Source organism: Tenrec ecaudatus, chromosome 16, assembly GCF_050624435.1.
Source record: "Tenrec ecaudatus isolate mTenEca1 chromosome 16, mTenEca1.hap1, whole genome shotgun sequence".
Lineage (NCBI taxonomy): Eukaryota > Metazoa > Chordata > Mammalia > Afrosoricida > Tenrecidae > Tenrec > Tenrec ecaudatus.
Window position 1 is genome coordinate 98,026,073 of NC_134545.1, and position 22,941 is coordinate 98,049,013.

The window sequence follows — 22,941 nt, forward strand, 5'->3', positions numbered from 1 at the left end:
CTGAAGAAGGCGTGTGGGGAAATCGATCCATGATGTTTCTGAAGCCCCCTCTCAAGAAGTCAAAGTGTTTCAGGGTGATCGGCTGGCTCAGGGAGCCTGCTGCTCTGTCTGTCGATCTGTCTGTCACCCTTTTAAACGAGATGGAGGCTAAGGACGGTTTCCTGGAGCACAGCATGGCGGGATGAGCCCCAGAGCCTGCGGGGCCGTTACATTCAAGGCGGAGGGGTCCGCTCTGGGGCTTCTGGCAACTGTCCTGAGGGAATCCAAAGGAGTTGTCTTGGAAACTTCCCTAAGGAGGCTGGATGCACGCAGGCAGGGCATATTGGAAGTGGGTTTAAGAAGATTGACAACTACATTGGTGGCAAAAAGTCCAGAGAAGTTGAGCCAAGGAATTTTTTTACCCCCGACCTGACAATAAGGACTTGTGTATCATTGGGTCACTATGGGTCACAGGTGACTTGATGATAACTGAGAGTTTAGTTTCGTGATTTGCGTATTCTTCAGTGGCAGTAAGGGCTGTCCTGTGATAATTTTGTTGGGAAACCTTACTTCTCCTACCTTAGAGTCCTGACCTTGCCCTTCATTCAAGCTCCCTTGTGTCCACCAAACCCCAAAAAACGTTTAAAACTCAATGTGATTTGAGTCCCTTGAGGGCGTCTCAGCTGCCATTCTGCAGGGGTGTAAACTGAGGGTGATGGAAATCTGGAGAGATGGACCCGCTGCCTGCAGACGTGTAGACTTGCTTGGAAAAGGCTACTAGGATTGTGTAGCAATACTTTCGACTCCCCCCTAGTTTATAACTTGTCCCCTGGACTCGGGCTTCCCATGCCCGCTGAAATGCCCCGTAGGCTGGCACCCCGCATCGGAAGGGCGGTTCCGGGATTTGGGGCCGCACGCCGCAGAGCCTGTCCTCGGATCCTTTCCTGCAGGACGTGGTCGGGTCTGTGCACTTGCTTGAGCGCAAGTGCGTGGATTTTGTTGACGTTTTCCGTCTGTTTGGGACGTTGACAGACATCCAGAACAAGGTTTGTCATGGATCGACATTTCACCTTTTGTGAACTGAGAAAAACACTCCTACACTTGAGTTTTCCCCATAGCGCTGTCCTCGTAAGCTGTGTTCATCAGCAGCGGCGGCAGTTTCTGCGGCATTTGTTTCAGAGCAGGAACCCAACGTCACAGCCATATGCTGGTCTCTTAAATCGGCCCTCATGGAAAACGAGGTTTGAGCGAAACTGCTTTTACGGAAAATTCAGTGTGACCAGAGAAAACCTTCCTAGGTGACGCCACTGGGTGCTCACTTGGCGGGAAAAAAATCATAGTATAAAAGCTCCGCCCAGCGGAGCCTTTTCCATCTGTTTTGCTTCGGTGCCCCCTCGTGTGCAAGCTTACACAGATGGATGTACGTGAACATCCACGCGCCGAGTAAGTTGGTGAGCGTTCTTGTGCCCTGCAGCCTTGTGTTCAGGTAGGAGGCTTCCGTCCTAAAGCTTGTCCTCCAGTTCTGGGGTTTCACTGTGGGCTGAGGAGCTGCATGCCTCGCGAGCGCGCCCCTCCCATCTTTTGGGAAAATCTTTGCCAGGAGCGAAGCCATCCTTCGGAATCTGGACTCCGGAAGCTACGTGCCTGATGACAAAGGTTGTGCAGAACAAAATGCTCTCGGTGACGGTGGTGGACAAGCTGGAGAGCAGCTCCCTGGTGGAGCTGGTGGACCGCTCTGTGACACCCCACGTCAGCGTCGCCCGGGTTCTCGTCGAGGCGGGCTTTGCCGTGGGAGGAAAGGACGCGGTGACTGGTCACACCAGCGACTCGAAGGACGTCTGTGGTAAGTCACACGCCTTCCCGACAGTGCGCCCCTGGAGTTGAGAGAGCCCCCCACACCTGCTGGCAGGGGCTTCTGCTTTTTAAAATCAAGCACTACCCCCCAAGTACCCTTAAGAGGCGCTTCGGAGCTTGGAATGTTTTCTGAGTCGCCGGCAGCCGAAGAACGGTCGGAGATGAGACTTTGAAATTGAGCCAGGTGTCGGAGCCATTCATTTTAAGACTGGTGAAGTTCCCCCTGGGAGTCGGTGGTAGCTCATTTCTCCTTCAAAAGCAGGCCCTTGGGTGCCCACCTCCCACCACCACTCTGGCCACTTGTCTGGCAGGGCGTCCGTCTCTTTTCACAGTTCCTTTGCATGTAGAAGCAAAAGCGAGCCCGCCAGAGGAGTGGACGTGGGTCGAACTTGCCGTGGACCAAACCGTGGACGTGGTGGTGTGTGTGATCTATAGTCCTGCAGAGTTCTACTGCCACGTGCTGAAGGAGGACGGTAAGTGGGCACTTCGCAGTGGATGCTTTCCTTCGTACACACACACCTGCATAGGTGGTCACTCGGTCCAGGTAAGCCTGTTGCCTGTTAGCTATTACCTGCCACGTGGGAACGTAACCACAGAGGCAGTGCGCCCTTGTGTGACCAGCTCCTGGGTTGAGAAACAAAGTATTGCCGTTAAGTTGGTGAAGGCATCCTAATTCATTGCCACGTTGCCCCGAAAGTTCCTTCACATCTCCTGGGACCTCCACCTCTACCCTAGGTCCTTTCGGAAAGAAACACGGCCCTGCCCTCTAACGGCATTAGCTTTCCTGTTTTCCATGTCAAGTATGTGCTCTTCTCCTGGGCCGGTCTCCTGCCTTCTCGTTGCACGAGAGATTGAGCCCTCATTTCTGCAACGGAGCCGTCGGGCTCGCATCGTGATGCTGTGTAGTATTCCACTGTGTGAATACACCCTGGTCCACCCGTCTTCGCCAAGCCAAGCCAAACCAAACTCACTGCCATCGAGTCAGTTCTGATTCGTGGCCACCGGAGAGGGCAGAGTAGAAGGGGGCACCTGTGAGTGACCTGACACTGTTTTCTGGAGGAGGAAGTGCCCCATCTTTCTCCCGAGCAGTGGCTGGTGGTTTAGAACTGCAGACCTTTCGGATGGCATCCCAACGCCTGCCTAATCACTCCCACTGTACCACCAGGGCTCCACTGTACTCTCCATCATTTGGCTTGTCTGCAGCAATGTTGCTGTAAACATCCCTGTCCAAATCGGCATGTGTGCATGCCTTCCCCATGGGTATCTCACTGGGAGTAAAGTAGCAGGATCTCATAGAGGGGTGGGGCGGCGGGGAGGACATGCCCCGTTGTGCTGTGGGCTAGCATTGAGCTGCTGCTTGAAAATTGGTCAGTGGTTCAAACCCACCAACTGCTCTCTGAGGGAAAGAGGAGGCTGCCTTGAGGTAATCAGTCTCAGAAACCGCCATGACCATGAGCCTGAATCACTCGAGGGCGGGGGATTTGGGTAAAGGGGGCGGACACTCCCCCCCCCCACCCTCTTGGTGATTAATAAAGAGGGTTAAGCTGCAGGCTGCCAGCTCCGAGGGGATTGGTGTCTGTGAATATCTGTGTGAACAGCTGAGCATGATAACCAATTACACGCTGCGACATAGGACGTAGTGTAGTACACAGTGCTCGTGGCAGAAAGGCAGAACTCCAAGTGCACTCCCTCCATGCTCCCGGAGCACTGAGTCCCAGTGGGAGCATTTTCAAGCTCTCTGGTTCAGGCTGCGCAGCCGGAGGTGGCTCACCTTCCCTCCGGTCCCCAGTGGCTTCCTTCTGCATGGTGCCCTTCTGGGACCCCCTCCCCTCCCATCACTCTGTGCTGCACTGGGACTTGGTTCCTTTCACCGTTTGGTTGTCAGGTCAAGCACATACCATGCGATTGGATGGGATGAATATATGGGGAAGAGTTGTGTGGTCACCGCCACTGTCCTGTTCTTCATTTTTGCCTCTTACTGGCTCTCCAGTCTCCCCCTCCCTGACCCCACGTTCCCCATCATAACCCTAAGAAATCTATTAATCTGGTTACTATCTTGAACGGTTGACCACCTTTCCTGGATGTCCTGGAAAGGAAACCACACGGCCTCCCTCTCCCCTCGCAGCAGCAGCAACAACGCACATCCTTGGTCACTGGTCCACGGGGATTCAGTGGAGATGTCATCATCCCCGGAGGACCCTCCACAGGGGCCTGGGGCTGCACTTGAGCTCTGAGGCATTCTCTGGTAACTCCACCCTCTCCTCCCATCAGGTCAGAGGTTTAGGAGATGTCTCCACTGCACCCTTGTCCGCCCTGGCCACCAGGCATAGTGCCACCGTCTTGTCAGTCAACGTTGGCCTTGGGTTGGCTGAGGAGGGTTGAGGAACAGCTGACTTGGCCAATAACGCTTTTAGGAAGGCTAAGGGAAGATGGTTTTGTGTGTGTGTGTCTGCTCTCGTCGTTTGGGGGTGTGCCTGACACTTGGATTAGCTTTGAGGGAACATGGAGGTTCTGCCTGTTGGTTCGTAGCAGTAAACGCAGCTGACGTGTTACATTTCAGCTTTAAATAAGCTCGATGAGCTGAACAAGTCGCTCGCGGAACACTGCCAGCAGACGCTGCCCAATGGCTCTAAGCCGGAAATCGGACAGCCATGCTGCGCCTTCTTTACAGGTAAGCTGCCGCTGGCGTCACCTTGGCTTTATGCAAAGCTTGTTTGTAGTGTGTATTTTCTCCCTGGAGTTTAAGCAGTTGATTATTGACAGCCAAGATGGGGGGGGTGCCTCCGGTGTGTGTTTTCCCTCCTCCCTCTCGTAGCAAGGAGCCTCCGCAGGCCCAGGGTCGTCTCCTGCCCACTCTTGGGCACGTGTGTTCTGAAGATGACATTTGATGAAATGCCTTCATTGCGTTGCTTGCAGAAATCCCAGCTATTTATTTTTACATTCGCCTCCTTACTAGCAAGTAAACCCATCTGGGCCATGAGTAGTACCGAGTCTTGTACATCTTCCCGGCCTGCCAAGTATAGCAAAGTGAGCCAAGTCTCTCACGCCCCGCCATTGCTTATGTTCTGAATGGAATCTTTGGTGCACATCAGGTCTGGAAGTTTGGGGCCCTGGAATTTCTTGGAGGGGTTCCGGCAGTAGATCTCGGAGCAGGCTCACGGGCACTTTGGCGGACAAAGCAAAGGCTTCCCTGAAGAAGAGGGCAAGCGGGTGGGGGTTCGCTGCTCCAGACTGTGGGTCCCTTGTTGAAAAGCAAGGCTCCATTGCACAGTCTCTCTGCTGCACCCAGGTGACGGCAACTGGTACCGCGCTCTGGTCAAGGACGTGCTGCCCAGCGGGCACGCCAAGGTGCACTTTGTGGATTACGGCAACATGGAAGAGGTGACTGCTCGTGAGCTCCAGAAGATCCCTCCCCGGTTCCTGAAGCTCCCGTTTCAAGGGCTACAGTGCTGGTTAGTAGGTATGGTGCAGAGTAAGATTGTTCTCAGCTGTCTGCTCAGGCTTTAAGGTAGACAATGTCTCCCGGCAGTATCTGCAGCGTGAAGGTTGCCTGTGAATTATGAGATCCTGCTTGATAAGCGTAACTTTTAGGAATGTACTTTATTTGTTTAGGATATTGACCTTAAATGCCCAGTATTGTTGACGACAGAGTAGCCACCTTGCCACGCGACCGCTGGGGGCTTGAGAAGGAGAGCCCTTCTGGAAGGCGTGGCCCCGATTCCTGAAGGGTCTCAGGTCAGCTCGGCAGTTTGACTATGTATGAGTCAAGTGCTCCCACAGTCACACAAGTTCAGCTCCAAGGAAGTGCATCGTGGCGCGGTTGATAACAGCAAGACGACTCCGGAGCCAGCTCTGCTGCCTACTGGCGTTGAGGCCTTAGACCAGTTACTTAAATTGGGACATGACCGTGCCTTCCTCAGAGCAAAAGGAGACTTACAAAATATCAAGCACTTAACGTGGCGTTGTCATGGCTATACTTAAGACAGTTATTATACTTATTATAAGCTTGCAGTTATAGGTATGCGTGGTAAATTCCCCTTGATAAAATTGTGTGTGTGTGTGTGTGTGTTTCCCATTCACACGCACATGGTGTGGAAGGTTGGGGACCAGACTTTTAATCAGTGGTTCTCAGCCTGTGGGTCGCGACCCCTTTGGGGGTCCAACGCTCCTTTCACAGGAGTCACCCGATCCCTAACAGCGGCAAAGTCACAGTGATGACGTAGCAACGAAAATAATTGTGTGGTTGGGGGGGGTCACCACCGCATGAGGACCTGTCTCAAAGGGTCGCGACCCGAGGAAGGATGAGAACCGCTGCTGTTAATGGGAGGAGGTCGTGTCTGGAAGCAAAAAGATTTTCATTTTTTAGGTTGCGATTTGCCTTTGTTTCCTTTCTACTTCATGAACAGTAAATGTGTTTAATTGTTGGTGGTTTTTAAAGTTGTTGTTTTGCCATGGTGTGTCTATTTCTCACAATGTGATCTGCAAAGCAGCAGGATCGACATGTGATTTATTAAAAAATGCAAAATTCTCAGTCCAGGTGTCGGACCCACTGAATTGGGAACTCTAGGATGGGGGAACCCCGCCCCCCACCTACACACACACACACACACACACACACACACACACACACCACCACCACCACCACCACCACCACCACCCTCACCCCCACCCCCTCTCTGTGTTTTGGCAAACCCTCATGGTGATTCAGATCCAAGTCAGAGTTAGAGAATCACCACGCTGTACAAATGGTAATTATGTAAGGGAAAAAAAAGTTTTGGTTGAGACATTTCCAATGACGACTTGAAATGAGTTTTGGGAAAACAAGGGAAGTGTGAGAGTAGACAGTTGACCCTTGGCAGCCTGGGGGTCCATCCTTGGGCATGTAACAGCCCATTGGTGGTCCTCAGAGAAGGAATCATCCTGCTGGTGCCTCCTAGAGAAGTTCCCGTGAACTAGGTTCCTGAGGAAAGTAAAGGACAATCCTGAGCCTTGTGGACGGCCCTAGTGGTGGGTGTGAGGAGCCCTTACTTGCTGGGCTTGGAGCCCCCCACCCGCTCTGAAGGAGAACAGTGAGGCTTTCTGGCCCTGTGAAGAGCTCCAGTTTGGAAATGCACAGGGCCAGCCCTCCACGGCACTATAGGGTGGCCCTAGTCAGAATTCACCAGACACGCTGGGATTTGTGTTTGGAGTGACATGCATCATGCGTATCAGCAGACACGTTTATGTGCCCTGCCCTCCCGAGGGCATATGTCCACACACATAGCTGCATGTTGAACAAAGACACAGGTTCTTGGAATTGCTGACCTGCACGGCCAGCTGACGAGGACCTGGTCCTGGGTCTTGTGTCGAGAATTCCCTCTGATGCTTCTGTGACTTTACAGATACGCAGTCCAAGGGTCAGCCCTGGACGGAAGATGCCACAGCCAGGTTCCAGGCGAGCGTCATGGGGACAAAGCTGCACGCCAGAGTGGTGGAGATCACGGACAATGGGGTGGGGCTGGAGCTCACCGACCTGTCCACTTCTTACCCCAGAATCATCAGTGACGTTCTGATGGGAAATGAGGTGGTGTCCACCTCTGCTTCCTCGGCTCAGGACAGGCCCAGGAGCAGGCCTGCCAGTCGGGGCAGCCCCCAGGGAGACGTCCACTCACCTCAGGGTAATGGCTTTCACCTTGGACTTGTTGGGGAGGGTGGTTATCTTATCGTTTGTTTTTGCTTATCTTTTTAACGGGCTCTGGGTGTTTTCTTAAACAGTAGGATTTTTCTAGAGAGAGATATTTGTAGGCTTTTCGAGCCAATCTATAAAATAATAATCATTAAAACCACCATCTTTTGGAGCGCACGCTGCGCTCATTTATTATGTACTTACCAAGTGAACTTGTACCAGGCAGAGAGGCATTCCTTAAAGGCTGACTGAATTTTCAGGATTGCCCGGGAGGGTGATGAGTCAGTGTTTCTCAGCATTGAGGGGACCATCCTGGGCACACCCCGAAAACCCCGCAGAACCTCGGGGCAGGTTCTGTGCAGAGCAGGCTGTGGTGTGGGGAATGGCTGCCCGCGGAGAACCGGTGGTTGATGACCAGAAGGTTGATTGGTTAAATGTAAAGCCAGAGAGTGCTGTCACCTTTTGTCTGCCTCACCCGAGCCCTGTGCCTTCTGTGTTCTCAAGCCCCCTCTTCAGCCAAGCAGTGGAGGACGGTGGAACTGCCAGTGAACAAGACGGTGCAAGCCCATGTCTTAGAAATCATAAGCCCGAACTTGTTTTATGCCATACCAAATGAGGTGCCAGGTAAGAGACAGTTGGAGACCGCTCTCGTTGTCTTGGGTAAGCACCTGCTTTGAGCTCCTCTGGAAGTGCTCAGACGGGCAGAGGAGCTCCGTGCAGCTGCCTTCCCTCTGGAGGACCTGCTTCTTGTGGGCTGCGCCAGCTCAGCCTGGCCGTCTTACGGCTGAGCAATAATGGTTCTACAGTACAGGTTCCTATTCTAAGAACATCGAAATGTATTTAACGTACTGAGAAGCTGACCCCGCTACAGCCATTCAAGAGAATTTGAACCCAAACTGCCCTAGACACCCTGGCAAGTTCCTTGCAGAGTCCAGCCACTGAGGCTGGCTTTCCTCCGTGAACTAAGGCGGGCTTGGGGGAGAGGACACAGACCTGCTGCGGGAAGGCTGATTGCGTGGCTAAGTCCACTCTGACGGAAGCAAGGTGCCAGAGGCTTCCCTCCAACCCCTCCTGCCACTGGAGCCTTCCCCCCAAAGATGACCACCAGTGGGACACTTGTGGACAGGCTAAGCTCGTATTTCCACGTACACCGTGGTTTTAAGAAGTTACTGTGTGGGCCTGGCAGGTCTTCCACAACCATGTGGGGTTTTTCTTACTGTGTTTTAGAAGACCAGGAAAAGCTCCGTCATCTGGCAGCGGAATTGCTGGAATACGGTAATGCTCAGAGAAGCCCGCCGGCCTGCCTCCCACGGATTGGAGACGCCTGCTGTGCCCAATACACAGGTAAGTGCCGCCCCCGGCTGTCTTCGAGGGAACATGCAAGACTGGAGGCTGCTCCTAGATGCAAGTTCCCTTGTCCTCCGGGTTGGGTTCACTCGTGTGGTGTGGTGGAGCCATGTTGAGTAGCCATCGGTTAAGATCCAGGCCAGGAAACAAAGCTGTGGATTCTGTGCTAGGAGATCTGCCAGGGTTTCTAGGTAAACCGGCTCCAGATCACCAGGTTCTAGTAGGCGGACATGTTGTCAGGAGAGGCCTGTCCTTGGAGATGGGTGCCATGTCTGGTCCAGCAGAGGGGCAGCAGGAAAGAGGAAGGCCCTTGATAAGTTGGATTGACGCAGTGGCTGTCACGGGGTCTCGAACGTAAGAACGCTTGTGAGGACTGTGCAGGACCGCACGGTGTTTTGTTATGGTGTGCACTTGGGTCCCTGTGACCCGGAACCCACCTGGTGGCACCCACCGGCAACAGGAATTAACGGTGGATTAACAACGTTCTGTGTGACTGGAGTGATGGCAGGTGAAGTGTAGAGGGAGAGATGCTTACGGGCGTCAGGTGTGTGGAAGTGGGTGGTGCAGGGTGTGGGCAGTGCTGTCCAGTTGCTCCCCAGGGCCACCCTGGGGCTCTACTCCGCCCAGTCCAGCACCATCCTCAAAGCTGCCGCAGGGCCAGTCCATTTCGATGGGGGAGTCCTGCTTTTCTATCTGAGCTCCAGCTGTACACCTGCTTCTGGGTGGGAGTAGGCATTACCCACGATTCCTTGGGAGCTGGGGAGCTTGGAGGTGTGGGTGGTGCCGGGTGCCTGGGCTCTGAGAAATCACCCCCAGCCATGTGGTGCTTTCCAGGTGTTCTCCCGCTTTGAGGCCGCCTTTTTAAATCCCAGCCAGGGCGGGCGAGGTAAAAAAACAAGCAGATAGCAAGGGTCCAGGTAGAAAGAAAACGCTTTGCAAATGTGGATGGGCAACACACGTACAAGTGTGCTTGATACCGGTGCATGCTGGATTGGGAAGAGCTCCCCGATAAAATGATTAATAAGAACATAAACCCCAGCAAGATGGACTGACATGGCAGCTGCAACACAACGGGCTCAAACAGCAGCACTTGTGTCCAGCACAAGACTGGACAGCATCTCGTTCTGTCGTGCACAGGGTCACCGACAGTCCAAGTCAACTTGACGCCACCTGGCTACAAGCACCGGTGCCGTGCGTGGGGTGGTTGGTGGGGTTTTGGTAGGATTTGAGAGGGAATAAAGCTGAGGGCCGAGATTCAGTTTGGGACAGATGCTTTAATGAGAAGCTGTCCGGGACTTGTAAGCGAAGTGACCGTCATTCCGCATGAGAAGCCCAGGGGGAGCCAGGTCGTTGACTGCACCTTCTGTCTTTCGTGGCTGTTTCCAGGTGACGATCTCTGGTACCGGGCCATTGTTCTGGGGACATCAGATGCTCATGTGAAAGTGCTCTACGCGGACTACGGAAACATCGAAACTCTGCCCCTTTCGAGGCTGCAGCCTGCCACCGCCAGCCACCTGACGCTTCCTTTCCCAGTGATTAAATGCTCGCTCGAAGGTAGCCGGTGCAGCCACTCGCTGTTGGGGTGTCTTGGGGGTGGGTGTTCTTTTTGTCTTATGGCTGTAGATCCGAGTCAAATGGGTATTTTAGGCGGCTGCACATATCTAAACATTCAGCAAGGCTAATAGAGAAATCCCCTTTTCGCTGGTCTTCACTGAACTCTTTCAGAAGTGAGTTTCGGCTAGTCTCTCTCTGGCTTGCAGATTGCTTTCAGACTGCCCAGCGTCCGAGCTGCCCCCCTGCTCCAGGTTACAGAGCGAGTGTGCACGACAGGCTGCGCCCCCGGCCCCCGGCCTCTCTCCTCCCGAGCCGCCTCTGTTCAGCTCTCTGTGCGCTTCAGAGTAGAACTCTGCTCCGTGGGTGCGCAGTGAGGACTGTTCTGGAAGGAGATCACCAGGCCTTTGTTCCCGTGTGCCCCTGAGTGGACTTGAATCCACCCCCGCCGACCTTTCGGTTGGTGTCACCCAGGAACGAAGCACGTTGCTCTGCAGGCTCAGTCCGCTCGTGGTTTATCTTTGCCGTTGCCGTTTGACTGGAGTGAGCTAAAGGCTACAGCGGCTCGGTCCTGTTGCCGCTGGTTCTCAGTCAGCAGTGCTGGCAGGTGGCATGGCTCTGCAGTCTGCTCCAGTTTTGCCTCAGAGAGTGAGCAAGCACCCTTGGCCTCTCCCCTCAGAGGGGATCGCCTTTAGGACAGGTCGGGCTGGTTTGTGCCCTCTCCCACCAGCCAGCCCTGGGGAGAAAGCAGTCTCAGACACCCACATGGGCAGCTAGTTGTCCTCTGTCCTGTAGGGGCACTGCACGGAGACTGACTTGATGGCAGTGGGTTTGGGGCTTCTTGGCTGTGTATGTCAAGCCCTGCTCCAGGTCTCACTGCCATCCTGTCACTTCTGACTCACGGCGACCTAACACGGGGCTTCCGGGACTGGAAATCTTGAAGGGAGCACAGCCTTGTAATTCTCCCACCGTGCAGCTGGGGGTGGGTTTGAACAGCCGACCTTGGGGTAAGCAGTCAATCTCCTAGCCCTCAGCGTCATCAGGACGTGCCGTGTGCGTTTGTGTTTACATGACACACAACAGCTGAGCAGTGAATGCTGAGGACATTTGACTTTTTGTCTGACTGTATCTGCCCGGGCCCAGATAGAAATGACTGGGTGCGCTGTTTATTATCTCGGCTCATTTCGAGGGCCGGGAATCCAGGCTAACTCTTAACATTCCACTTTCCTTCCAGGACTGATGGGATTAAACGGGAGCTGCTCTGAGTTGATAATAGAGCTGTTGAAGACCTTCATGCTGAATCAGAACGTCCTGCTCTCTGTCAGGGGCGTCGCTCAGAATGTCCACACAGTGTCCGTAGAAAAATGCTCCGAGTGCGGGCCCGTCAACCTCGCTGACAAGCTGGCGTGCGGCCTGACGAAGAACACCCCCAGGAAGCAAAATGCTTTCCACAAAGGTATTTGCGCCAGCTTCCGTTCATTGCAGCTGTCCTCCAGTGTGTGGTGGTCCGTCTCCCCCGCTTGCCCCGCATTCCCTGCGCCCTGCCCGGGCTTGGTGAGCGTGGCAGGCCGCCGCCAGCACTGCCTGCCTTGTAACTTGCTTGTGATCCTGGCCAAGGTGAGAAGAAACTACACTTTTGAGATTGGCTTTTACTTGCTATTCTGTAAGGTTAGTGGAGAGGGAGGGGGCACATGGAGGAGTAAAGGTGGGCAGACCTGCCGCAAACAAAGGGCATCTATAGCCATAAAACGAAAGGCCTGAGCCCGGGCTGTGAGGGCCCTCCTTTGGCATGGTCCAGGTGACCCTTGGCAAGTCACCTCTAAGCCCACTTGAGAAGGAAGGGTCGTGATTATGCTGGGGAGCCAGACCACCACCACCACCACCACCACCCCACCACCCCACACACACATGGGCTGGGATGGCTCCTGGTGGCATCATTGCCTGCTCACCTTTGTTTCCAGAGAAGACCACGTGCAGGGCAGATTGCTGCTGTGAGGTGCTGCAGAAACAGGTGAGCCCCTGCCCTGCCCCCCAGGACCCACCCACCCCTCCGCCCCTCCTCTCCGTCTGCGGGAGGAAGGAAAGCCACGTCCACTTCTGTGCCCCTCTCCAGGTTGAGAAACATGAACAGATTCTTCGCTTTCTCTTGAACAACCCCACCTGTCAAAATAAATTCATCGAAATGAAAAAGCTGTTAAGTTAGTAAGTATGTCCGTTCCGTTCTGATCTCCTTCCCCGCTCCCACCACCCCAGGAGACCACTTCAGGGCGGATGGCCAGGGTGGGTGGCTGTGGGGGTGAAGCCGAGCGCCTCCTAGCTCCCCCTCCTCCCGCTCACAGAAGCAATCCCGGGGCCGGCCAGCGTACAGCAGCCTCCAGTTCTCACCCTGTGCTTTTGGGACTGCTCGGGCGTGTTGATAAGTCGAGGGACACATATAAGTGGGTCTGCCTCCGTTTCTGTGTGTGTGTGAAACTGGCTCTCATCCACACACAGCCCCGTGCACATGCTGAGCACTGTTGGGGACAAGGCTTTAAGTCAGGCCAGGGAGGGCAGTGGCTGCCCCGGCTGTTCATTACCTGCAGCACGGAACCACCTCCCCTCTTCGCGCTGTGCCAATCCCAACGGAGAACCAGTCCCCCCCCTGCTCATCCACTGGGTAGGACGCATTGTCTCCGAGGACCCATCAACTCCAATGACGTTGTGATCAAGACCTTTTGGAAGGCTGGTCACAGTGAGGCCTGTGCCACCTGGAGTTCATTTTCATTGTACCGAAAAGCCAAGAACTCTGATTTACTTAATACATGTGCTCCCTTGTTGGGCAGTTTGGTCTAGTTCACCGCTTGGAGAGCACGCAGTATGAGGTTGAGTTGTTCTCGCTGCGAGTCCCCCGGGGTGTGATAGCTCTCAGGTAGGGACCGGCCCTGTGGAGAAGACATTCTATGTGGTGATATGTCGTCTTTATGAGAGTATCAGGGAGCATTCTCGGCAGGATCCGTTTGCAAGACAATAGCTTTGATTCTCCTGATTCCTTCCCTTGACCGCTTCCGGGTTATTTTTCGGAGGTACTGGTGCCCAGTTGCAGTTAAGAGTTTTCAGCTCTGATCACGTGGGATTCTGATACGTTGAGCTTCAGTTGAGCTGCTGCTTTGGTGTACTGGAGTTTAAAATCTTAAATTTGTAGGCGGCTTGAATTTCGTAGTGTACGGCCTGCATGCAGTGACACAAACCTCAGAAAGAGCACCGACCAGGTTAAAGGGGCTTTAAACCAAGTTTGTTAAGTGGTGTGTAATGTGCCGTCTTCACGAAACTAGCAGAAGCAGGGCGTACACACAACCCCAGATAAGATCCATCTTTTTTCTCCTCTGTATGTGAAACCACAAGCTTTTTCTAACCTTTAAAACAAAGATGTTTGATTTAAAGCAGAATAATTGAATTGGCTTCCCGTACTGTGAGATAAGTTTGTATTTCATTGCATTGGAATACAGTGAGGTACCTTATATTAGGGCAGAATATGTGGTACAGTGTATAGTTGTACAGTGCGACACTCATCAGAGAGTTAATCTTTAATAACGCCCTGGGAATGTAAGTAGGCCTATTTTACAGAAAAGGAAGCTGAAGTTCAGAGAGGGGGCATATCTGCCCCAAGACACACAGGAAGACCATGTCTGTGCCGTCACACCTGTCTAGGTGAGATGGCTTCAGGGAGGATGGCGCTAAGACGCGCTGACTAGGAAGAGTTGGTCACGAGTAACCTGGCGGCTGTGGGGAAAATAGAGCCGACTATTTTTCTCCTTTTCCTCCTTAGAGGTGGAAGTGTAACGTATTTAAAGTGAAATGTTCGGTCATCACCGGGGAAGTTTGTCTTACTTTTTGTTCGTAATTCAGCTAACATCGGGGCTGTGATGAGACCATAAGGTCTTGCTCAAAAGTGGGAAATAAGCACCAGCCACCCCCCCCCTGCCCCCCAGGTAATGGCGACTTCACATTTTGCGGAGGCGGGACCCGGAGCTGGGCTGAGGTGCTGTCTTCTCTCATTAACTGACCGCCCTGGTTTCACGGTGTCACTTCAGCTCCGTGGGAACACACAAGGAGAAGAACCCCCTGGTGACTGTGTCTTCCTCCAAGGCCTGTGTGGTGATGGCTGGCTTCTCTCTTTCAGGAGCGGCCTCTCTCGAAGATGCACACTGTGAGAAAGGATGGAGCAGCAAGGCGTGGGAGTGGAAAGCCGCCCCTCTTGTTTTTGTTAGTTGAACCTTTTCTTTGTCTGCTAATGAACTCCCTCCCTGCCTCCACTCTCCTGGCCGCTAACACTTGTTTCCCTGGGGCTTATTTGTTTCCCCCAAGTTCCTCTTCCAGAGTACCTAGGTCTCCCGTAGGAGATTCTCACCACGTTGGTGGGAAGGACAGGCTGACGCGGGCCTGGCCGGGTGTGTCTCCACCTGGCCTTCTCTGCCTTGGGCAAGCCCGGCTCCACGTGGACGACCACTGGATAGATGCAGTTGCTGTTGAGTTAACTCTGACTCATGACAAACCTGTGCGCGTGCACGGCTTGTTGTTTTCTAGCCCTTCCCCGGGGTTTCACCTTGCTTCCTGACAGATGCGCTTTTGCATCCTGTCGGTCCTCCCTGCCTCTCCATGACACGGGCTCCGTGGTGTGAGGCTTCCCGCAGGCTCAGGTCAGCCCCTGCCAGTCCCTTTCTCTCCACCCCATGGGATCGGTGTGGGTTAGGTCTTGAGGCCCCCAGGGCGTGCTCTCCCCTAGGGCCCTGGACCACTCCGGGTGCCAAAGAACTGGCTCCTTCCTCTTCCCAAACTGCAGCCACTTCACAGAACATCGTTTGTGATGCAGATTTTTTTTAATTAGAGAATTTACTGTTGTCTGAAGCATAAATACAGTTATCAATTTACGTTAAAAAGCCTCAATTAGAGTACATGTTATTTCCCTGGATGCACATAAAAGCAGTCTGAAATCCCCCTCAGCTCACATGTGCAGAAGGCTGGGCAATGGACTTTTCCCGCCAGCCCCAGTTTCTAGTTGAAATAAGACAGTGCTCCTGCTGCCGTACCTGTGGGCTTTCACCAGCTCTGAGCAGATGCACAGAGGCATTGCTTGCTTCTCCCGGCACGCTGTGCTGGCTGAGGTGCCAGGTGAGACAGAATGCGTTTGCTCCTGTAAAAAGTTGTCAGACAGCGATGCGCTTGTGTGAAAGTTGATGCTGCTCTGTCCAATAAAGTCCTTTTTCTTGTGAACCCGAGCTCCCTTGCGTTCTTCGGCCCAGGTTTTGCCAACTCCCCCTCCCTTGCCCATGTGGGAGGCCCAGCCAACACCGCGCAGCCAGTTCATCCCAGCCACACCGAAAAGCAGGCGGAAACTAGGGCACCACAAACTGGACCTTCTATTAAGGAAAATTGTTGGGGGGTGGGGTGGGGTGTGTGTGTAGCAAGTAAAAAGACCCACAAAATGTACGTTAATATTTTATTGAAATAGCGGAAAAGAACTAGGAGGCAAATGATATTTATAGAGGTCCAAACATAGGCATGTACATATGTAAATATAAAGACATAATGGGGAGCTAGGTCTATGTACATACATATATTTATAGGTTAAGTATTAAGGTAGCAGACGGGCATTGGGCCTCTACTCAACACTTTGTTCTAATAACCTGGCATACTCTGATGCTCACCTTCGCAACAATGATTGCCGAAGACAACATGGGTGCATAAGCAAAGTGAAGAAAGCTGATGGTATCCGGCGATTACAAGGCATAACAGGCTTGACGTTAGAAATGCAGCCGGCTTGCAAGGAAGCAGCAAAGCCTACATGGAAGGAGCACACGAACTTTGTGATCACAAGGTGTTGATGAGATCAGGTGTCAGAAGATCCAAAACAACCACTTTGATGCGAACGACGGAGGTCTGGAATTGAGACACCCCCACATCAGACAGTTGGACATCCCCTCACAGGGGTCACAAGGAAGGGACAAGCCAGCCAGGGTGCAGTGTAGCATAGAGGAAATAACATTCCTCCAGTTCTTTGGTGCTTCCTCCTGCCACTACATGACCTCAGTGGTATTTACAAAGCAGGTAGACCACAGCATGTATACTGGTACAGATAAGAGCTCGTGTAATGTGGGGCAAATAAGCCCCCCAGGAACAACAAGAGTAGCGGTGCCATGAGGGTAGGGGGAAGATGGGGGAGAAAGGGAACTGATCACAGTGATCTATGTAGTGAACTCCCCACCATCACCACCAGGAGGCCAAACAAATGTGTGAAGGTGAGACGATGGTATAAAATATGGAAATAAAAATATAAATTATCAAGGGTTCACAAGTGTGGGAGGGAAGATAAAAAGCTGCTACCAAGGGCTCAAGTAGAAAGTGTTTTGGAAATGATGGCAACATGCACAAATGTGCTTGACAATTGATGTAAGCATTGTTTGATGCTGTAAGAGTCCCCAATGAAATGATTTAAGAATTTATCTTATACAGCACCAGAATTTTTCAAAGAAACACTTTACAGAATTTAATGTTAGATCGTTACTGGCTTTGCTGAGCTATGACAGGATCTATAGCAGTAGGCTTCATGGGTCAGTGGGCCCCGGGTCCAATCTACAGGCAAAAGTTCCCTGGGATCGTGTCGGCTGCAGGCTTTGTTCATTTCACACATCTGAGCTGCTCCAGCGCCAGCCCTAGCCCAGGGCCTGACATTGCAGTAGGTGCTGGGCGCTCTGTTCAGTAGCCCCAGGCTGGGTCCCCAACACCTCCAGCCAGGTCTCCATTCTGTCTGGTAAGTAAGTAGAGCCATGGCCACACATCTAAGTGAATCCTTTTAATTTCCTGGTTGAATCCACATCAGTCATACTCCCTCAACCCTTGATCATTTATAAATTATTCTGTCGTACATTGCCCAATGTCTCCCTTTACCCACTTTTCTGTTGTCATCCGAGGGAGGAGGAGATATGTAGATCCTTGTAATCGGTTTCCCCCCTCGACCCCACCCTCCCTCCACATTCCCAGCATCACCATTCTCACCACTGGTCATGAAGGGATCATCCATCCTGGATTCCCTGTGTTTCCAGTTCCTATCTACCAGTGTACATCCCCTGGTCTAGCCAGATTGTAAGGTAGAATTGGGATCATGATGGGGGGGGGGACAGGAAAGGAGAGAGATTCTTGATGGGACCTACTGTATGGTTGTAGCTTGCCAGGTGAAGGAAGTCGATCACAAAAGGATACACGACCTCATAATGTATAAAAAGAGGCCAGGGAAATGTGCAGAGATCAGAGTTCCATGAATGGATATGGGGGCTGGGGGAGCAGGGCTAATGGGGATGGGAGAATGACATTGATAAGGACGGGGATGCACAGAGGACTACGGCAAGAGTTGTGAGGCTGGACACCAGTGAGACGTTGCATTGGCAAAAAGTTCATTTACAACCATGATCCTTCCCCCCCCCCCAAAAAAAAATACTGAGGCTGTTTAAGAAGCTTGACCTTTTTTGGTTCGGAGGTCATAGTTCATCCCAGTTAATTGACCCTGGGAACGTGGTTGGTTACCTACTTCCTTGTGTGCGATGCTGGGGGTCTTGGGTAAAAGCTTGCAAGGCCCTACCACCTAATGTAAGAGCCAGGGGCTCAAGGCTAATAAGCCTGGCAGAGGCTGAAGCCCCTGACCCACCCACGGCCATCCCCCCAGACTGATCTCAGAATGCACTCTGTGAAGACGTAGCCCCACTACCATTTGCCACCGAGCAAACTACATGGGGCAGAGTAGGGTTTCGGAGGCTATGGGAGCAGATGGTCTCTTCTTTGTCCCACAGAGAGGCTGGTGGGTCTGAACCGCTTGCCCATAGACCATGATACTGGCCCTTTGCCAGGCGATGAGAATGCTGCAGAGTGGGCAGGGTGGTATAGATAGAGGCCTTACCTAGCTTTAGGGGGTAGTTGGATGATTACAGTGAGGGCCAACCAGGCCTTCTGGGTGATCCATGCGTGCTCGATTCCAGCAGAAAGCACATTCTCCAAAAGCCAAACCAGTCAAATCCTGCGCATCATTCTCTCAAGGAGAAGCAGCAGAGAATGTATGTTCTAATCCTCAAAAGAGTTCATTGGTGCCTGCTCCAAACTTGAGGGGCTGTTAGCTTTGAGACAGGTTTATTTCCTCTTGTTGCCCTTAGGACCTTGGTTCTTATTCTGGCTTAATCTGCCGTCTGTGGAACACACAAAAAGCAGGCCCTTTATTTCCCCTAGGGCCCCATGCCACAGTGGGTAAGGGCTGAGCTGCTAACTGCAAGGTCAGCAGTTCTAAACCATCAGCCACTCTGTGGAAGAAAGACAGGGCTTTCTGCTGGGAAACTCAAGGGCAGCTCTACTTTACAGTGCCTCTATGAGTCGGCATCGACTTGACGGCAGTGAGTTTTTATTTTCGTATTTTGTTCCCCCTGGGTGCCACAGTGTGTAGGCATTTGGCTGATAACTTACAGATGGGCAGTTCAGACCCAGCAGCTGTGCCTTAGGAGAAAGATGTGACAGTCTATTCACATAAAGATTAGTCTTGGAAACTATGGCAAAGTGGCAGCAGCACCAGGCGGTGGGGACTGTACCAGGTGACTGTGAGAGGGATCTACATGTGACCTCCTCCCTGGGGGATGGACAACAGAAAAGTGGATGAAGGGAGACGTTGGACAGGGCAAGATATGACAAAATAATAATTTATAAGTTATCAAAGGCTCATGAGGGAGTGGGGAGCGGGGAGGGAGGGGAAAAATGAGGACCTGCCCCTAATAGAACGTTTAAGAAAAATAATCCCTGTAGATCAGTGGTTCTCAACCTGTGGGTTGAGACCCCTTTGGGGGTCGAATGACCCTTCACAGGGGTCACCCGATTCATAACTAGCAAAATGACAGTGATGAAGTAGCCACGAAAATAATTTTATGGTTGGGGTCACCCACCACAACACGAACTGTATTCAAGGGTCGTAGCAGTCGGGAGGTTGAGAACCAGTGCTATAGATCGTTACATCCAAAATATTTTCTGTAAGTACAGTTGATAATAAACTTACAAAGCAAACATTCTGTATTATTTTTGAACCTGCTCATGCACTCCCAGTGGCATAGTCTTTCCGTGTTGGGCTGCTCACCCCACCGCAAACAGTTCAGGAGGAAAACGAGGCTCTCCACGGGAAATGGTTAGCTCCTGGGACACCACGAAGGCACACGTACCCTGCCCTGTAGCTAGAACGGACGCCACAGCCGTGTTTTCTAAGGAGCTCCCAGGCGGAGCCGTTGTTCCTGCCCGATTACAGTGACACGTCGAATCCTAAATTCACTAAATTCACCTGTTGTTTTTGTTGCCAGGTGCGTTTAACACCCGTGGCGGGTTTGCTTCCCGGCACATATACTAAAATTAGAGCACTCATGGCAAGTGAGGCCGCTGACTGCAGCAGACGGACACTGGGCCTCTACGCAAGTCCCCCCTCAGCGCAAGAGCCCTTTGTTCTAGTGACTGGCATCCCGTGACGCCCGTGGTGACACTGAGCAGTGGGATGATGCGGGCGTGGATGCCCACCCTTCCTTGTCTTTGTTTGTTTGTTGGATTGAACACGAATCTGTTGAGAACATTAACACTGCGGATGGCACGGTCATAGCCAACCTGCATGAGCCCTGGCCATGCACCCGGCATTGTGCCTGGCATTGCATTGCTTTGCTCTGTGGGGTTGTTTTTTTTTTTTTTTTAAATCATTTTATTAGGGGCGCATACAACTCTTATCACCATCCATACATACATCAATTGTGTAAAGCACATCTGTACATTCTTTGTCCTCATCCTCAAAATATTTGCTCTCCACTTAAGCCCCTGGCATCAGCTCATTTTTCCCGTTCCCAGCACCTCATGAACCCTAGATAATTTATAACTTATAAATTATTATTTTGTCATATCTTGCACTGTCCGACATCTCCCTTCACCCATTTTCCTGTTGTCCATCCCCCAGGGAGGAGGTTATATGTAGATCCTTGTAATCGGTTACCCCTTTCCATCCCACCTTCCCTCCACCCTCCTGGTATGGCCACTCTCACCATTGGTCCTGAACGGATCATGCACCCTGGATTCCCTGTGTTTCCAGCTCCTATCTGCACCAGTGTACATCCTCTGGTCCAACCAGACTTGTCTGGCAGAATTGGGATAATGATAGTGGGGTGGTGGTGGGGGGTGTGTGTTGCATTTAAGAACTAGAGGAAACTTGTATGTTTCCTCGTTGCTACATTGCACCCTGACTGGCTGTCTCCTCCCTGCAACCCAATTGCCTACAGATGGGCTTTGGGTCTCCACTCCACACTCCCCTTCATTCACAATGATATGATTTTTTGTTCTGATGATGTCTGATACCTGATCTCTTCAACACAGGCTGGTGTGGTTCTTCCACGTGGGCTTTGTTGCTTCTGAGCTAGATGGCAGCTTGTTTACCTTCAAGCCTTTAAGACCCCAGACACTATATCTTTTGACAGTTGGGCACCATCAGCTTTCTTTGCCACATTTGCTTATGCACCCATTTGTCTTCAGGGATCATATCAGGGAGGTGAGCACACAATATGATTCCTTATTCTTTGATGCCTGATAACTGATCCCTTGGGCACCTCGGTTTTAAAAACAAACCAAACCCCAAGCTTGGACTTCAGGCACTCCGTTCTAGCCGTCCAGCTGCAACCGCAGGGCATACGTACAGATATACAAAAGGCAATCGCCATGACACACACAACAGGTAGCAAAGTCAACATTTTCGCCCTAGTGTGAGCAATCAACTGCGCGCAGCCGACAGCAGACGGCGGCAAAAGCACTCTCGCAACAACTTTACAGACTGGGAGCCCCAGGAAGAAGAGTCCGTACCTTTGTTTACAGGCAGACCCTGGTTAAAACGCGGGGTGCCCTGCCGGCGGGCTCCCAGCCCCGCCCAGCGCCCCCTCCCCGGGGAGAGCCCCCGGCCCCGCCCGCCGGCAGCCTCTGGGGAAAACACACACACACACGTGTCCCACAACACACACACACACACACGTGTCCCACGTGGCTCCCGGCACGCGCGCCTGCAGCACCCCGCACCTCCCACCCCGGCGGGCCTCGCCGCCCAGTTCCGGCGCGGAGCGGCCCCGGGCGGCAGGTCCCATTTGCGGTCCGAGCGAGGAGCGCGCTCCGGTCGCCGCTCCCGCCCGCCGTCGTGCCCAAGGACCCGTGGACACCGGTCCCCTGGCCGGCTGGTCGTGCGCGCTTTGTCTGGCATTGTCTGCGCCCCGCCGCTCCGGTGTCGTTCCTGGAAGTCGTCCGGGCAGAGCGCACCTGGAGGCCCAGAGGCTGGCGGCAGACGGGGGGGAGCAGCGAAGCTGGGAAGGGGCCGCTGGGCCTGGAGCGGACCCACTGAGGGTCCCCAGCAAGGCGTGCGGAGCAGAGGGCCGGGACCGCAGGTAAGGGTGCGTGGGGGGGAGGGGTGTGTGTGTTATAAACCCAGGCTGCCAGCATGGCTTCAGGGCCCTTGGCCATGGAGCTCAGGTGTGGAAGGTTTTTTGGATAAGGGTTCTGCAGACATAGCCCTCCCCCTTCTTCTTTGCAGGTGCAATCTCCCCAGGTCTGCAAGCAGTCCCAGAGGGGAGGGACACCTCAGGGACTTGGCCCCAGTGGTGGCCCGGCCCCCTCCCACTTGCTGGGACCGCGACTGGAGGGTCTCAGAATTGCACCTTAGGATCTGGACAGGTGCATCTTTTCAAACATCCCAAGTCTGAAGCTGGGCAGCCGCTCTGGTGGGGCAGAGCTTAGGCCTGGGCTGCTAGCCACAAGGTCTGCGGTTGCAAACCACCAGCTGCTCCTGGGGAGAAGGCGAAACTATTTACTCCTGTGAGGAGTTACAGACTTGGAAACCCACAGGGTTTTCTGCCCGCAGCAGGGTGGCACTTGTGTCGAAATCCGCTCCATGGCAAGGGGTTTGGTTTTCCTTTTGAGGCACCTGGGAGGCAGAGAAGGGCTTCCGGGGGCTCCAGACCTGGGCCTGGAATAAATCAGTTTGTGCGGAGTTTAACGATAGCGCCTTCAATTCAAATCAGAAGCACTCCTTGTCCTCCCTGCCCCCATCATCAATTCAGTTCCTACCCTAAGTCAGCTGTGTAAGGCTGCATATCTTTACTACCAGAGCAGACAGCTCCATCTTGCTTTCTCTGAGCAGCTGGTGGGTTTGAACCCCTGATCTTAGCTGTTCCACTCTTCCCCGTCAGTGCCACCTGGGCTCCTTGAAGCCCCAGAATCGAGCTGCTAAGTGTTTCATAAGCTCTCGTCTAAAACCTCGAGGTTGGAGTCTGTGGCCTCGTAGTAAGCAAGGTGCCTTTTTAGAGAAGAGCCGGGAACCAGCTTGCAGAAGGCCGAGCCGCAGAAGTGGATTAGTAAGGGCTGCGGGGAAGCCAGCAGCCCTCCCAGGGCCGTTTGTTCAGTTTCTGCTATCATCCAGTGCGTTTGTTAAAGATTCGCCCCCTTGGAGAGAGGAGTGGACCGAGGCAGGGGGGACGGTT

The 22,941-nt window shown here is 53.0% G+C and overlaps 1 protein-coding gene across 1 annotated transcript in view; it reads left to right on the plus strand.

The window, feature by feature from the left end:
- TDRD1 (tudor domain containing 1) overlaps positions 1 to 14,438 on the plus strand; it is a 32,587-nt gene extending 18,149 nt beyond the window's left edge. Inside the window, exons 14-25 of the mRNA XM_075533467.1 lie at positions 1,580 to 1,822; positions 2,166 to 2,306; positions 4,394 to 4,504; positions 5,123 to 5,293; positions 7,215 to 7,490; positions 8,003 to 8,122; positions 8,726 to 8,842; positions 10,232 to 10,399; positions 11,631 to 11,852; positions 12,358 to 12,407; positions 12,510 to 12,594; positions 14,365 to 14,438. Of these exons, the coding sequence (XP_075389582.1) occupies positions 1,580 to 1,822; positions 2,166 to 2,306; positions 4,394 to 4,504; positions 5,123 to 5,293; positions 7,215 to 7,490; positions 8,003 to 8,122; positions 8,726 to 8,842; positions 10,232 to 10,399; positions 11,631 to 11,852; positions 12,358 to 12,407; positions 12,510 to 12,594; positions 14,365 to 14,438 (1,778 nt within the window). The remainder of the gene's footprint in view (positions 1 to 1,579; positions 1,823 to 2,165; positions 2,307 to 4,393; positions 4,505 to 5,122; positions 5,294 to 7,214; positions 7,491 to 8,002; positions 8,123 to 8,725; positions 8,843 to 10,231; positions 10,400 to 11,630; positions 11,853 to 12,357; positions 12,408 to 12,509; positions 12,595 to 14,364) is intronic.
- Positions 14,439 to 22,941: the final 8,503 nt, after the last annotated feature.